The sequence below is a fragment of the Girardinichthys multiradiatus genome, chromosome 19 (assembly GCF_021462225.1).
Source record: "Girardinichthys multiradiatus isolate DD_20200921_A chromosome 19, DD_fGirMul_XY1, whole genome shotgun sequence".
NCBI lineage: Eukaryota > Metazoa > Chordata > Actinopteri > Cyprinodontiformes > Goodeidae > Girardinichthys > Girardinichthys multiradiatus.
The window spans coordinates 28,000,401-28,014,641 of record NC_061811.1 but is presented as its reverse complement, the minus strand read 5'-3'; the positions used below and the strand labels follow the sequence as shown (position 1 = coordinate 28,014,641).

General features: G+C 43.2%; 1 protein-coding gene across 5 annotated transcripts in view; it reads left to right on the top strand.

Moving 5' to 3' along the window:
* ttbk2a (tau tubulin kinase 2a) overlaps positions 1-13,428 on the top strand; it is a 40,802-nt gene extending 27,374 nt beyond the window's left edge. For 4 of the 5 annotated variants that reach the window (XM_047344709.1, XM_047344706.1, XM_047344707.1 and 1 more), the window contains 5 exons: positions 992-1,215; positions 1,308-1,839; positions 3,586-3,927; positions 4,681-5,615; positions 7,950-13,428. In XM_047344709.1, the coding sequence (XP_047200665.1) occupies positions 992-1,215; positions 1,308-1,839; positions 3,586-3,927; positions 4,681-5,615; positions 7,950-8,403 (2,487 nt within the window). In that variant the 3' untranslated portion in view covers positions 8,404-13,428. The remainder of the gene's footprint in view (positions 1-991; positions 1,216-1,307; positions 1,840-3,585; positions 3,928-4,680; positions 5,616-7,949) is intronic. The other variant, XM_047344710.1, reaches the window with a different exon arrangement.
* Positions 13,429-14,241: the final 813 nt, after the last annotated feature.

The window sequence follows — 14,241 nt, the reverse complement described above, 5'->3', positions numbered from 1 at the left end:
CTGGTTTTAACAGTGCTGTTTATTTATGAATATGAATACTTATGAATAAATCATGATCTTGAGGGCCACAGAAAATTATAAATCCGGCTATGTGTAGCCCGCAGGCTTTAAGTTGAATATAAGTGATGTAAACTACTCAGTTGCAGGTTTGATTGCGTGTTATATAATGATTTTCCTGCTAGAAGGTGAGCGATCACTTCAGTCTCAAGTCTGTTGCAGCCTCTAACAGGCTTTATTTCAGGACTGCTCCCTTTCCCTGCTGACAAAAAGCATCGACACAGCATGATGCTGCCACCACCATGTTTTGCTGTAGGTATGGTGTGCTCAGGGTGTTAGCTTTTTAGTTTTGATCAACATAACATTTTGCATATAGGCTAAAGTTAGACCAGACCATCTGACCAGAGAACCCTCTTCCACATGTTGCCTGTATCCCCTTCATGGCTTGTGGCAAACTGCAAACAGGATTTCTTTTGACTTTCTTTCAACAAAAGCTTTCTTCTTGGCCACATTTTTGGAGTGCATAACTAATAATTGTCCTTTCAAATGAATTCTCCGACCTGAGCAGCGGATCTTTGCATCTCCTCCAGAGTTACTGCTTTTCTGATTAATGCTTTTGTTGCCTGGCCTATTAGAGTTGACTGCAATGTCTTGGTAGATTTACAGTTGTGCCATACTATTTTTGGATGATCAAGGGGAGATGTTTAACAGGGTAACGGTGGCTGAATACAAATGCACGCCACACTTTTCAGACGTTTGTCTGTAAAAATGTTGAAACCAACATATCCTTTATCATCTTTATTTTATGGCAAGTACAGAAAGTTCCAATAAAATAAAGTAAATTTGAGGCTGTAACATGAAAAAATGTAGAAAAATTAAAGGGATAAAAATCCCTTTTTTGCAAAGCAATGTCTGATGAATGACCAACTTTTTCACACACAAATGTTGAATCTGAAATCCATTAAAATTTCTAAAACTTTTCTTGGTTACACAGACTGCGGCAGAGGAGGAACAAAGCAACAACCAGGGCAAACAAGGACACCAGAGCCCCTACACAGGACTAAGTCTGGGCTCTCCTGTCAAACTGCACGCAGAGGTGGTGGCTACAGATCGGGATGGCCCTCTGCTGAGAAAGCTCCGCAATATTCACAGCTTAGAGCTGGAGAGGAGGGTGGGTCTGGAGTCAAAGTCCAGCCCAGAGCGTCTCCTGGATAACTGGTAAGTCTGTCCATAATTCAGCTCATTTTTGTTTTTATACAGTATTTTTCTTTAAGTTGAACCAGGAGTTGTTTTTTGCATCTGTCCTTTAGTTCAGGAAAACAGCAGTTTGGCATCCAGCACCACGGAAAGGAGGCTGCAGCTCAGGGTGAAATTGTAACTGCTGGGGAGCGTCCTGACAGGGTCTGGCACTATGACGAGGAGTTTCGGTCCGGAGCTGGTTCTCCTAAACCAGCTTCACCTGGGTCTTATGAGCAGGGAGAGGGGGCGGCCAGTAGTGGTGGCTTTGTGGCGCTTAATCTGAGCTCTGGGAGGCAGGAAATTGACTCAAAAGAGTGGGTAATGGTGGAGCGACCCAGTGGCTCCCCTGGAGCCAAAGCTACAACCAGCCCTTCGGAGGAGGAGGAGGAGCCAGAGGTGCTCCAACCAGAGGAACCATCTCCTGGATGGGAAAAGGGAAGCCCAAGCCCTAATTCTGGCAAAGCTAAGCAAGAAAGTACTGCTTCCTCCAAAGGAAGTGCAAAAGTGGACAAGTTGGAGCTCAGTGTGGGACCTGTGGGGGCTCTGCCTCCTATCACTCCAACCAGCCCAGCTGAAGCTCTGGCCGAGGGAATTCTCACTCAGGTAAGCTCCTTCATTTGAAGGCCACTTCACAACATGGCAAACATAATGATGACTGTAGTCAGCATTTTACAAAGATAAAAAGCTGCACAGAGTCAGAGTTCTAGGTATAGAACTTCAATGCTTTTATCATACAACGATCAATGTTCCACCAGCTGCATCTTGCTGTAGTCTGAAGGTAATTGTTACTGCTTTGTGTGTGCTTGCTCTTTCACTATTAGAAAAAGATACAACACAACCTGACTGCTTTAATGAGATCGCAGCATGGGAAAGGGAGCTTATGAAATGCTGTAATATTCAGTTTTATTTGTAGTAGTTGTGCACATCTTTACTTTGTTTGCAGTATTTTTGTTTCTCTTATTTTGCTTTACAAATTTGTTTCCAAAGGTTTTTTTTGGTTTTCTAAGCTAAATATTTTGCTGGTTTGCTATTCATATTCTCACAGTAGGCCACTAAGTTCAGTGCTATCTTCCTTGTCAATCTGTAATTCAACTTTGAACACATACAGTGCCTTGCAAATGTATTCATACCCCTTGCATTTCTTCATATTTTGTCACTTTATAAACACAAACTTCAATGTATTTTATTTCGATTGCATGCGTTAAAGCCCCCTTTTATAGTCATACTCTTAACATAAAATCCAGTGCAACCCTTTGCCTTCAGAAGTCACTACACTTTAAATAGGATCTGCTTTTGTATAATTTAGAGTTAGGTTATAAAACAATATCCTAAGCTTTGAATGGAGCATTATTGAATCCATCATCTGGAAATAGAACAAATATGGCAACAACTGCCAACCTACCAAGACATGGACGTCCACTTTAACTGACAGGCTTGGGGAGGAGTGTATTGATCAGAGAAGTGGCCAAGGGGCCCGTGGTAGCTCTGGAGGAGCTGCAGAGATCCAAAGCTCAATTGGGAGAATCTGCAGACAAGACAATGTTTACTTGTCCATTCAAGGAATCTGAAAAAGTGAGTAGAAGAAAGCCATTGTTGAAAAAAAGCTAAAAGAAATGCTGTTTGCAGTTTGGCGATAAGTCATGCAGAGGACACGTCAAATGTGGATGAAGGTTCTCTGGTTAGATGAGACTGAAATGTGTGGCAGAAAACTAACGTTGGACATTACCCCCTAACCCACAATCTAAAGGGTGTAACATGGTGGTGAAAGCATCATGCTGTGATGATACTTTCGTGCTTTTATGGCCTTGACAGAGCAGCTGCATTTACACTGGGCTTAAATTGCTAATTAGTTGACTACTGAAAGCTGTTATTTGCAATGGATTTTATTTAGGGGTATCAGAATAAAGGTTGTTACAAATACCCGCCACAATTTTAAGATTTATATTTTCTACAAAAAGAAAGAAAACCTTGTTTTCTTTAGCTTTGTCTTCACACTTATGGACCACCTTGGACTATCATGTGAAATCCCAATAAAATATATTCAAGTTTGTGATTTTAATAGGAGATCATTTATATAAGTACTTTTGCAAGGCACTTTAAGAGCTTATTACCAAGCTTCCTTACCTTGTACAAGCAAAACTACAGCTTATAATTTAAATATATGCACCTCCCCTTTACCTAAAGATCCGGCCTCACCTCCTACGTCCTGTGCCTCTTCTGATTAGAATAACTCCATGTCACACTCCCTGCCAGAGCAGCTCGTCTTTTCTGCTTCATAGCACCTCCATCTTCACACACCCTGATCAATCTCACAGTCCCTCCTTTTTTTCACCCCCCACCCACCCTTAGCTCCCCACCTCTCCTCCATCTCTACCTGAGGAGGTCATGGCCCGGACATCCAGCCCCATCCCACTGCGCTCTCCCAGTCCTCACACCCTCCTGACCACCTTGTCGGACCCGCTGCACCAGCGCCAGTCAGCAGGCTTGAGGCGCAGCCAGTCCGCCGACCAGCAGCCGCAGCAGGATCGCCCATCCTCTTCCTCCTCCTGCCACGCCTCCCTCCCTCTACCAACAAACCCCTCCCCCGGCGCACGCTCACCCAGTCGAAGGAAACTGCCGGCCATCCCCGCTGGTACCGCCAATACCAAGTTCCCCTCAGTCATACGTATCACCCGTGCCCAGCTTCAGCAGGTGATGAATCTCCATCACTGTCCTGTTGAAACAAACAAGCCTCCATTCAGCTTTCTCTACACCTGTAGTAATACATTTGTTATAGTTTTGTTTTCTTTCTTTTCTTCTGTTGCTGGTTATCACTGTTTTTGTTCATTTGGCTTGGCTTTTTGTGCAGCTCTCTCCCAGAACCATGTAGGGGGCACTGTGCAGGCCAGACAGAGCATGGTTTCAGATGTGTCCTTGTCATGTGAATATGGGGTGTGTCTTTGTCTGACTGTGGCATGCGTGTTGGGAATGTGGAGTCATGACTACAGGTTGCATGGTCTCTTTTGTTTCAGATCGTCTTTGTCCTCTCTATCTTCCTCTTCCTCTCTCTCTCCCTGTATTTGTTCCTCACCCTCTCTTCGCTGAAGCCCCCTGCGAAGTTGCGTGAACGTTTCCTGTCCTTCTTGCTGGTTTAGTACTCACAGCTTGACTGACACTGCCATAGCACTCATGTGTTTCGGTCTGATTAATGGTAGCTATAGTATTGCATGCTGTTGCTAAACTAATCACCATTTATTTACCATTTTAATATCAAATTCCTCTCTGTTCACACATCTGCATCTGGCTCTTGCTGCGGATCTACAGCACAACTCCACATGTTGTAGTCTACCAGCAACAGACCTTTATATTATAAGCAATTTATTCCCATTTTTAAGGTTACGTTTAGTTAATTAACACCTGTTTTTGCTTTTTTCCCTTCTCCTGTTCACCTCCTCTCCCCTCCAGCTGACAGCTCAGCGTCCTTCATGTCTGTCCTCGCAGTCGGGATCAGACAGCGCTCCACAGTGCCTCCTTCTGGAGAGGTGTGGTGATGCTGAAGCTGAGGCTGAGGCTCAGCAGATCAAGGAGCTCTCAGGTGGAGTCAGCTCCCAACAGGAATATGTGCTCACCTATCCAGTGACAGCAACGGACCCTCTGGCTGAAACAGTGGTGAATGGGGATGCTCACACCAAAGCTCAAAGCCCTGTGCCAAGCTCACCTCGCTCCCCCCGCTCGCCTCATTCGCTTCACTCGCCTCCCCAGTTCTCTCCTCGCTCCCCTCGAAGCCCCCTGTTTACCAATGGCTGTTCCTCCCCTCCTTGTGATGCCCAAACTGCTGGAGCTCTCTCAAAACTAAAAGACCCTGACAATAATACTACCCCTACTCCATGTGCCGAAGAGGCACAGACCAGGGAGGATGGCAGGGGCAATGTGAATCTTAACCCATCTTGCTCTTCACCTGCTGCTCCACGCAAGGACCCCAGCCGCAGACAAAGTCGCATACCCGTGCTTGAGCCCGCCAGCCTGCTTGAGCTCCCTCCTCCAGGATCCGCCAAGGAGAAACTTTTGCAGAAAAAAGCCAGCCACCAAGGCCCCGTCCCCTCTCCTACCGCCTCCCCATCCCTCTCCGACCGGCGTGGTCCAGTCGTAGCGTCCCTCGTTAGGGATCCGCTGTCGTCCACTTCCGACCGCTCTCAGGATGAGGACTCTCTCATGGGCTCACGCTCCGACCGCCAGGGGGACGAGGCTCCTTCTCTGTCCTCCTCCTCTAGCCCCCTCTCACGGAAGAGCAGGATACCTCGTCCCGTTCATTCGGCCACCTCCGCAGAGCAGCTGACCGCCCAGTTCCTGCCACGCCCACCCCCTGGAAAGCCACCGTGTCGCACCCCAGTGGAGGGCAGGTAACAACTTTGATCTTTCCCTGGCACAATGTACACTGCCCTGCAAATGAAGATGTACCTCTTGATCTTTTTAACATTTTGTTATGTTACAACCAAAAACTTCAGTGCATTTTATTAAGATTTAGTTATTCACCAACACAAACTAAAGTTTAATTGTGAATAGGAAGGATGCATGGTTTTCAACCTTTTTGACAATTGCAAAGAAAACTACAGCATGCATTTGTATTCAGTCCCCTTCTGCTCCAACACTCCTAAAAATGTAATGCAGCCGATTGCCTTCAGAGGTCAATAAATTAAATTAAATTAAATTTAATCTCAGAGGTTTGTTAGAGAACAAGCTGAACAAGCAGGATCATGAAGACCAAGGAACAGGGCAGGGATAAAGTTATGGAGAAGTTCAAAGCATAGTTACATTCTGAAACAATAGTCCGAGCTTTGAACATCACACACAGAACTGTTCAATCCAACATCTCAAAATGGAAATGTGGCATAACTGAAAACCTACCAAGACACAATTGTCCATCTAAACTCACCTAAACGGGCAAAAAAACATTGATCAGAGAAGCAGCCAAGATGCCTGTGGAGGAGCTGCAGATATCCCCTGCTCAGGAGGGACAATCTGTTGATCGGATAACATTTGGTTGTGCACTTTATTAATCAGGACTTTATGAAAGGTTGACAAGAAAATTTGTGCTGGAAGAAAGCCATATAACATCAAGCTTCAACATTGCCACAAACCATGTAGGAGACAGAGGAATTGTGGAAAAGGTGCTCTTGTCAGATTAAACCAAAATTGAACTTTTTGGCCTAAATGCCAAAAACTTTACTGTTAAATCTAAACCAGCACATGACCCTGAACACATCATCCTGCCTGTAAAACATGGTGGTGTCAGGGTCATATTGTGGGGATGCTTTTCTTCAGCATGGACAGGGGATCTGATCAGAGTTGATGAGAAGATGAATCGAGCTCAACACTGGGTAATCCCTGAGGAAACCCTATTGCAAAAGACTGGAAACTGGGGTGGAGGTTCACCTTCCAGCAGGACAAAACATTCTGCCAGAGCTACAATGCAATGAGTTAAATCAAAGAACTTTCACATGTTAGAATGGCCTAGGTAAAGTTCAGACCTAAATCCAAATAAGAACCTGTTCCAAACTTGAAGATCGTCCACAGAGACCAAAAGACTCACAGACTCAAAGTGGTTCCGCAAAATATTGACTCTGGAGGTCTGAATACTAATGCATGCAATGCTTTTTTTAAAGTTTTAAAAGAAAAAATTTTAAAATTTCAGTGGGGATTTTTTCTACTTTAAAGTTAAAATAAATGATGTTGGTATAGCGCAGAGATTAGCACATTTTACAGTCAAAAAAGACAGTTTTGTCCTCAGTCCTACAAAATAACATTTTGTAGTACAGTACAGACGTCCCTCTCCGCAGACACTTCCTCCAGCTCGTCCGGGGGAATCCCAAGGCGTTCCCAGGCCGGCCGAGAGACATAGTTCCTCCAGCGTGTCCTGGGCCTCCTCCTGGTGGGACGTGCCTGGAACACCTCCCGAGGAAGGCGTCCAGGAGGCATCCGGTATAGATGAGATCTGGGATCTCGTTCTTTCAGTCATGACCCAAAGTTCATGGTCATAGGTGAGGGTAGGAATGTAGACCAACCGGTAAATCCAGAGCTTCGCTTTTTGGCTCAGCTCTCTCTTCACCACAACGGACCGGCACAGTGCCCCCATTACTGTGGCAGCTGCATCGATCCGTTTGTAGATCTCCTTCTCCATTCTTCCCTCACTCGTGAACAAGACTCCGAGATACTTAAACTCCTCCACTTGAGGCAGGAACTCCCCTCCAACCTGAATAGGACAAGCCACCCTTTTGCGGTCGAGAACCATGGCCTCAGACTTGGAGGAGATGATCCTCATCCCAACCGCTTCACACTCTGCTGCAAACCGCCACAGTGCATGGTGTCATCTATTATTGAAATAGATTAACTTTTCAATAATATTCTAACTTATTAGTTTGACTATTTATGGAAAATAAAAAAAAAACAGCTTGACTAAAAAACGTTTTTTTTAAAGTAAAGATTAGTGAAATAAAATGTGTCATTCTGTTGTGGCAATTCTTTGCAGATGTTACATAAAATACTTCTTTATGTCTTGGTGCTTTTCAAAGCCACTGTGGAGGACTCAAAGAGTCACATTGATACTTTGGTAAAGTTGAAGGGGTGTGAATGTTTTTGCAAGGCACTGTATGGTGTCAAATTAATATTAACATATTCTTGTCAAATCTGCTGATAAAAACATTTTTATACTTCACCTTCCCTTTGTTCCCGTGTAGACTCAGGCGTTACCGCATCAGGGCTGGCAGCACCAGTGACTCGGACCTCCTGTCATGCATCGCTCAGCTGATGCATGGCTCCCGTGGTTCCCCTCTGCACCACCGCTCCTCGCCCCATCACGGGCCCTCCAGGATGGGCGTCTGCAGCCTGACCAGCTCCCCGCACCACCAGCACCACCGCAGCTCCAGCGCCTCGCCACGCAGCTCCTCCTCGCTGCAGCGCTCCGTCAGCTCCTCGCCCTCCCGTCACGAGCACCGCGGCGGAGGGGGTGGGGGCTGTCTGGGCCGGTGCCACTCACCTCCCAGCTTCTCGGGGTCGCCACCTCCCCGTCGCTTCTACCTCCACCACCAGGAGACGTGTTGCAGTCGACAGGCGCGGACGAGCCCACTCCACCTGTCCAGGGGGAAGGGCTGCAGCCGAGAGGGCAAGTGCTCCAGCAAGCTGAGCAGATAATTTCACACCAGATTGTAATGCCATAGAAATGGAAATAAGGATTAAAGTAATGATTGGATAGACATCAGTCAGAATAAAAGCCTGAGTCTTCCTGTTCAATCAGTAAAATACCTTGTTTCCCTTCTGTGTTATTAGTTTGAGACCTGCTCTTCTTCCAAGCGTTCTTCTCCTCCCGTGTTTGCACACAGGGTTTGTCTAACCTTCCAGATGTTTTGACTACTTTATAACTAAAATATCACCTTTCATGTCAATTCCATCTTTCAAACTGAGCCTCACTGGTATAAGTAACGAGACAAAAAAGTTGCATCAGGATCCTCCTTTTATGTCCGCCATAACATCGACTAAAGCTGTGTCTTTATCATGCTGCAGGCAGTAATATAATGTAGAACAATAGCTTAGTTGAGCCTCTAACTTTGCTCTATCCTGTACTTTGATATACTCTGATCAGTTATAACATTATAACCACTGGCAGGTGACATGACAGCTGTTACTGGGTGGGATATATCAGGCAGCAAGTAAATATGTTGCCCTCAAAGCTGAAGGGAGGCAGGAAAAACTGCCATGTGTGAGGATCTCAGCGAGTTTGACAAGAGCCAAGTTGTGCTGACTAGACAACTGGGTCTGTATTTCCATAGCTGATGCTCTTTTAGGTTGTCAGCAGTCTGCAGTAGTCAGCATTAATCAAACGTGGTCCAAGGAGGGAGCAATGGTGAATCTACGAAAAGGGTCATGATCAGTCAAGGCAGATGCATCTGGGTGGCCTGTGTGGTTCATGTGTTCTGATCCAGCAAATTAGCTACTCCAGCTTGATTTGCTTAAGAAGATCGGGCTGTTTCTGATGCAATGGTGGTTTTGTTGTGCATGCGGCAGCCTGTACCACCCACCACAGCATGATGCTGCCAACACCATGTTTGCCGACCTGTATCCACTGCTGAAAGAACCAACAATGGCCAGGTTGGCATGGAAGAAGGTGGTCTGGTCTGATTAATCACCTTTTCTTTAAGATCAACATTGAAAGCCAGGTGTGTGCGCAACGCTTACCTGGGGAACAGGTGCGATCATAGACATGAGCCATGTGGGCAGTTGCACAGGGTGGCATTCATGCAACAACCGGCACTGCCTAGGAACACATGGGACCAGGATTCCCTGTTGGAAGAAGGCAAAAGAGGAGATGATCCACTGGGAAATTTTGGGTCCTCCCATCCACGTGGTTAGTACTCTGGCAGACACCATCTACCTAAGCGTTGTTGCAGACCATGTACACCCTGTCATTGAAGTGATGATCCCCGGTGGCTTTGGTCTCTTTCAGCAGCCTACATCAGAACCAACCTATTCCAGGAATGGTGGTGTTGACTTAACCTCCAATTTCCCCAGAGCTCACTGCAATCAAACTATTTTTGAATGTCCTGGACCAAAAGGGTCCAGTCCTCATCTCACAACTTAGAGGACCTAAAATATCTGCTAGCATGTTGGTCCTGGATACCCTGGAGTCCAATCTTCGATGGGTCAGGGCTGTTTGGCAGCTAAAGAGGGACCAACCCTCTTTTCGGGCAGGTGGTTATAATGTTATGCCTGATTTGGTGTTAGTAGCAGTTTAATCCTCAGTTTTTATGCACTTGGGAATTGCAGTGTAGTTCACTGCATCGCAATTAAGAATTAGCCTCAGTTGTGCTTTTGGAGGCTGCAGCAGGGTATAATAGTTACTTTTTGCTAAATTAAGCTATACTTTGTTCAATTTTTTTATTGAAGTATTTGTTGTAAAGCTGCTTCAAAGCTCTGCCCCCAGATGTGTGACCGTCACATTAGTTTTAAGTGTTTAATTGAAGGGATCACTGAGTGGCCCTCTATACAATCAGTCGTGTAAAGTGCGTGACGACGCGCTCTGTTTTGTGCCTACTGTGATGCTGTGAGGTTATCTTGAGATCTCTAAGACAGGAATAAGTGGATCATGCTTTTGTTTCCAGTGGTGAATGTTGACGTAGCCTGAACAGCATACGGTGCATTAGTGGTGTGTAATGCACAGACAAAGATGTTTGTCTCAGCATGTGCCTTGGCACTTTGGGCAGCTTAAAGATTCACTCTCAAGTGAGTGTAATTTGGGGAATAAAAGGCCAAAAAGACTTGTGCCAGCACTTAAAAGATGAACCTTTTCATTAATCTTCATTTCTATAAACAAGGTAGCAAGACAAACATTTTTTAGATTTTGGACAAAGTAGCTCTTACTCTTTAAAAAAAAAAAAGGGGGAATATTTTTAGGTTTCAGTGGTGCTGTGCATGTGTGGCTCGCAGTTTTTGGCAAAAACAAAAGCAACCTCAAAAAACCTCTCATATTACACAAAATCTAGGCCATATAAACATGCATTTCACAAAACAAGAGAATGCTTTAAGTCTCCATGTCGAAGTGTTTTGTATCCCTGCACTGAAGATCGATCATGCCTGATGTTTCAGTTTTATCTTTGCTCAGACTCCAGCCCCTCTGCTCATATGATACTGCTAGCCAACTTCAACTCCCTTCACCTGCTACTCTTTGAATGCCAAGAAAACACATACAGATACACCAGCTGCTGATTAAAAAGCTGCACAAAGCATTGAATCACGTGGTATTTTTATTTTACCAAAATGAGAAAAAGATAAATAAATTGAATTTCTGTGACCCTGTGTCTTTGCGCCTGCTGTCCTGATGTGGGTCGGTTGTGTTGCTGCTACAGTGCCTTGTAAAAGTACTGACACGCCTTAAACTTTTTCACATGTTGTCACATTGCAATCACAAACTAACGTATTTTATTAGGATTTTATGTGATGCAACAAAGTAGTGCATCATTGTGAAGTGGAAGGAAGTGGTACACTGTTTTCAACATCTCTGCAAATGAAAGGGTGAAGAGTGTTACGTGCAGTTGTGTTAATACTGCGTAGAACCAACCTATGACTGCAGTTACAGCTGCAAGTGGTTCTGGCGATGGAAGTTTTGGTCCATCCTTTTTAGCAAAGCCCCTCAAAATCAGTTAGATTACATGGAGAGTGACTGTGAACATACATTTTTTAAAGTCTCAACTGGATTTAGGTCTGGACTTTGACTGGGCCATTCTAACAAATGAATATGCTTAGATCTAAACATTCCATTGTAGCTCTGGCCCAGTGTCCAGTCTTTTGCAACCTTTTAATTGTTTTCCCACCTGAATTGCTCTGGATTTACCTCATTCCTTTTATCCACCCATCAAATATGACCAGTGTCCCTGCTAAAAACAAGGATCCCCACAGCATGATGCTGCCACCATCATGGTTTAACACGGAGGCTGTGTTACAACAGCAGACCTCAAGGCATTATATTTGGATTTTATGTGATTTTATTTGACTTCCATTTGTTTTCACCCCCTATTTATTCTGATACCCCTAAATCAAATCCAGTGCAACTGATGTCTTCTGCACAGAACCCTAAAGGCGTGACAAAGTGTGGAAAGGTTAAATTAGTATGAATATTTTTGCAAGGCACTGTAAGGTTTACTGTTTTTACCAGTGAATCTCTCTAATCTGATGCGCAAAATGGAGGAATAGACTAGTCTTGTAAAGTCCTATATCATGGAATATTTGATGGGACGCTGCTGTGCATAAGGACAAAGAAAACAATGATATTGCTAAATATTTTTGATGGATTTGATGAGCTGTGGCGTGTAAAAACAGATGAACCTACTTTGTATACAGATGTGAAATGGGCCTCATTTGACTCACGCAGATTAATCTCACCAAGCAGATCTGATAACACATCCTGAAGGCGGGCAGCGTTCAGTCAGAAAAGCCTTAATGCCTCTTCCTTGCCCCTCTGTGCATATAGCGAGGGATGACTGAGCCTTGTCTATGCTGGAGATCATTTCACCACTAGAGCAAAAACCCAGAGAATTCCTCTCTTCTATGCTGTCCATAAAAGGCACCTGCTACCATCCCTCTGAGGTCCAGAAAAAAGCAAACGTATGCACCACCACCTTGAAATGTACCAATGTTTTACAAATTAAACAACAAAACTTGGGGAGAGTTGGTCAAACTCCAGGGCGTGTGTTTGCATTGTTGTAAACAAAACGATTTTTTTTACTTCAAATCTGTGAACTGTCCCGTGTCAACTCACCGACATCAAGATATCCTCAGCTTTTAAAATTCATTACGCAGACTTTTAATAGCTACCTGTAAGATATTTAAAGTCATATTTAAATAAAAAACAGTGTTGTAAAAAAAACAATAACTTATATGCTTCAGTGAGAGGAAGGAACAGATGCTAAACCATGCTGCTGGTTTTTAATGATAATCAGATTTCTTCATAGCTTTTATTATTAATACACAGAAGTGGTGTGTGTGTAGTCGTAGTGTTAGTGTTTCCGTCGAGGTTAGATTTCCTTTGTCACTTTTGAAAGTGGCTCGCAGGTAGAGGTGTGATATTTACTGTAGCCTTTGTTTTGCTATTAGTGGTCCCTTCTACGCACAGAGCAAAAGAACAAATGGATCTGTTCTTGTTTTTCTTTATTTCTTTTTAAAAAGTGTGAGAAAAGAAAACGCTGCTCATGCCATAACATTGGAATACTTGTCAATGACTTAAAAATGCTTGACTTGAATTTATTTAATGTGACATTTGCCCCAACATTATTTTGAATTTAAAAATCTGGATTGTTTTTTATTTTTAATGTTTGATCATTTTCTTTTTTCAGTGTTATTGTCATAGTTTTGAAATATTACTGTACAGCATCGAGAACAGAATGTAAGTGGGGGTTTGCATTGTATATACCTGTAATTATTTATGTTTGATATTTTCTTTGTATCATAAATGCCTTGTACAGTGTTTCTTTTTTCTTTTTTGTTCGTTTTAGAATTATTTTGTATTTTATTTTTATAAACTGGTTATGAATAAAATACTCATTCCGCATGCAGACATTCTTGTTTAGGATCCTTGGCGCTAGACGAAGAAATAATTTATACAACGCTGCTGATGTTGTGTAGAATGTAAATAAAAACCTTACAGTAAATCACTGGATAACATGTAGAGTTAAAGTGGTAGTTTTTTGTTTTGTTGGGTTTTTTTTTTATCCCGAAACACTTTGCACGACAATCTTATCAAATCCAATTACATTCAACTCCGTCCAGTTCATCCTATTACAATTCAACCCAACAGTCAGTATCATATTCAAATCCAGTTGAAAACACTTCCATCCAAACATATTAGTCTGACTGAATGGATCATGAAATGCCGGTTAGTAAAAATCAGTGAACATGAGCAAACAAACAAACTGCATTGAATCTGCATTGTTGAAAAATGTCAAGTTTGGTCCTGCACTCTGGAAAATACATATAAAATAAAAAAGTTAACTTTCTATTCTTTCATAAAATAATCTTAATCATTTCACTTATGTTTTTTCATAGTTTTTTATCCTTTTGCAGTCTTATGTGGCAAATAACACATATGTGGAGCACAGTCTGGGGAGGGGGCAAAGGACAATTACATGAAAATTAATCCCTTCAGAAAAAAATAATAAAAGCCTAACTTAAGTGGGGCGGTTATCAATCAAGTAAAAACATTAGACCGTAGTTTAATCGTTATTGCAACTACGGAAGCCAATTTCCGTCGAACCAAACGTCTTAACCACCGGCTGTAATAAACAGTAGACACAGAAAAACAGATAGATGCCGCAAAAGCGTCTGGATCATAAGTCAACATTGTTGCCATACTGTGAGTGCCATTTTGTAAACAATAAATGAGCAAATAAATACTCATGAAAATGTACCGCTATAATAATAATGATACGCAAGAATAGATATAACACTTGCTATATATATAATATATATATAAAAGAGGACAAA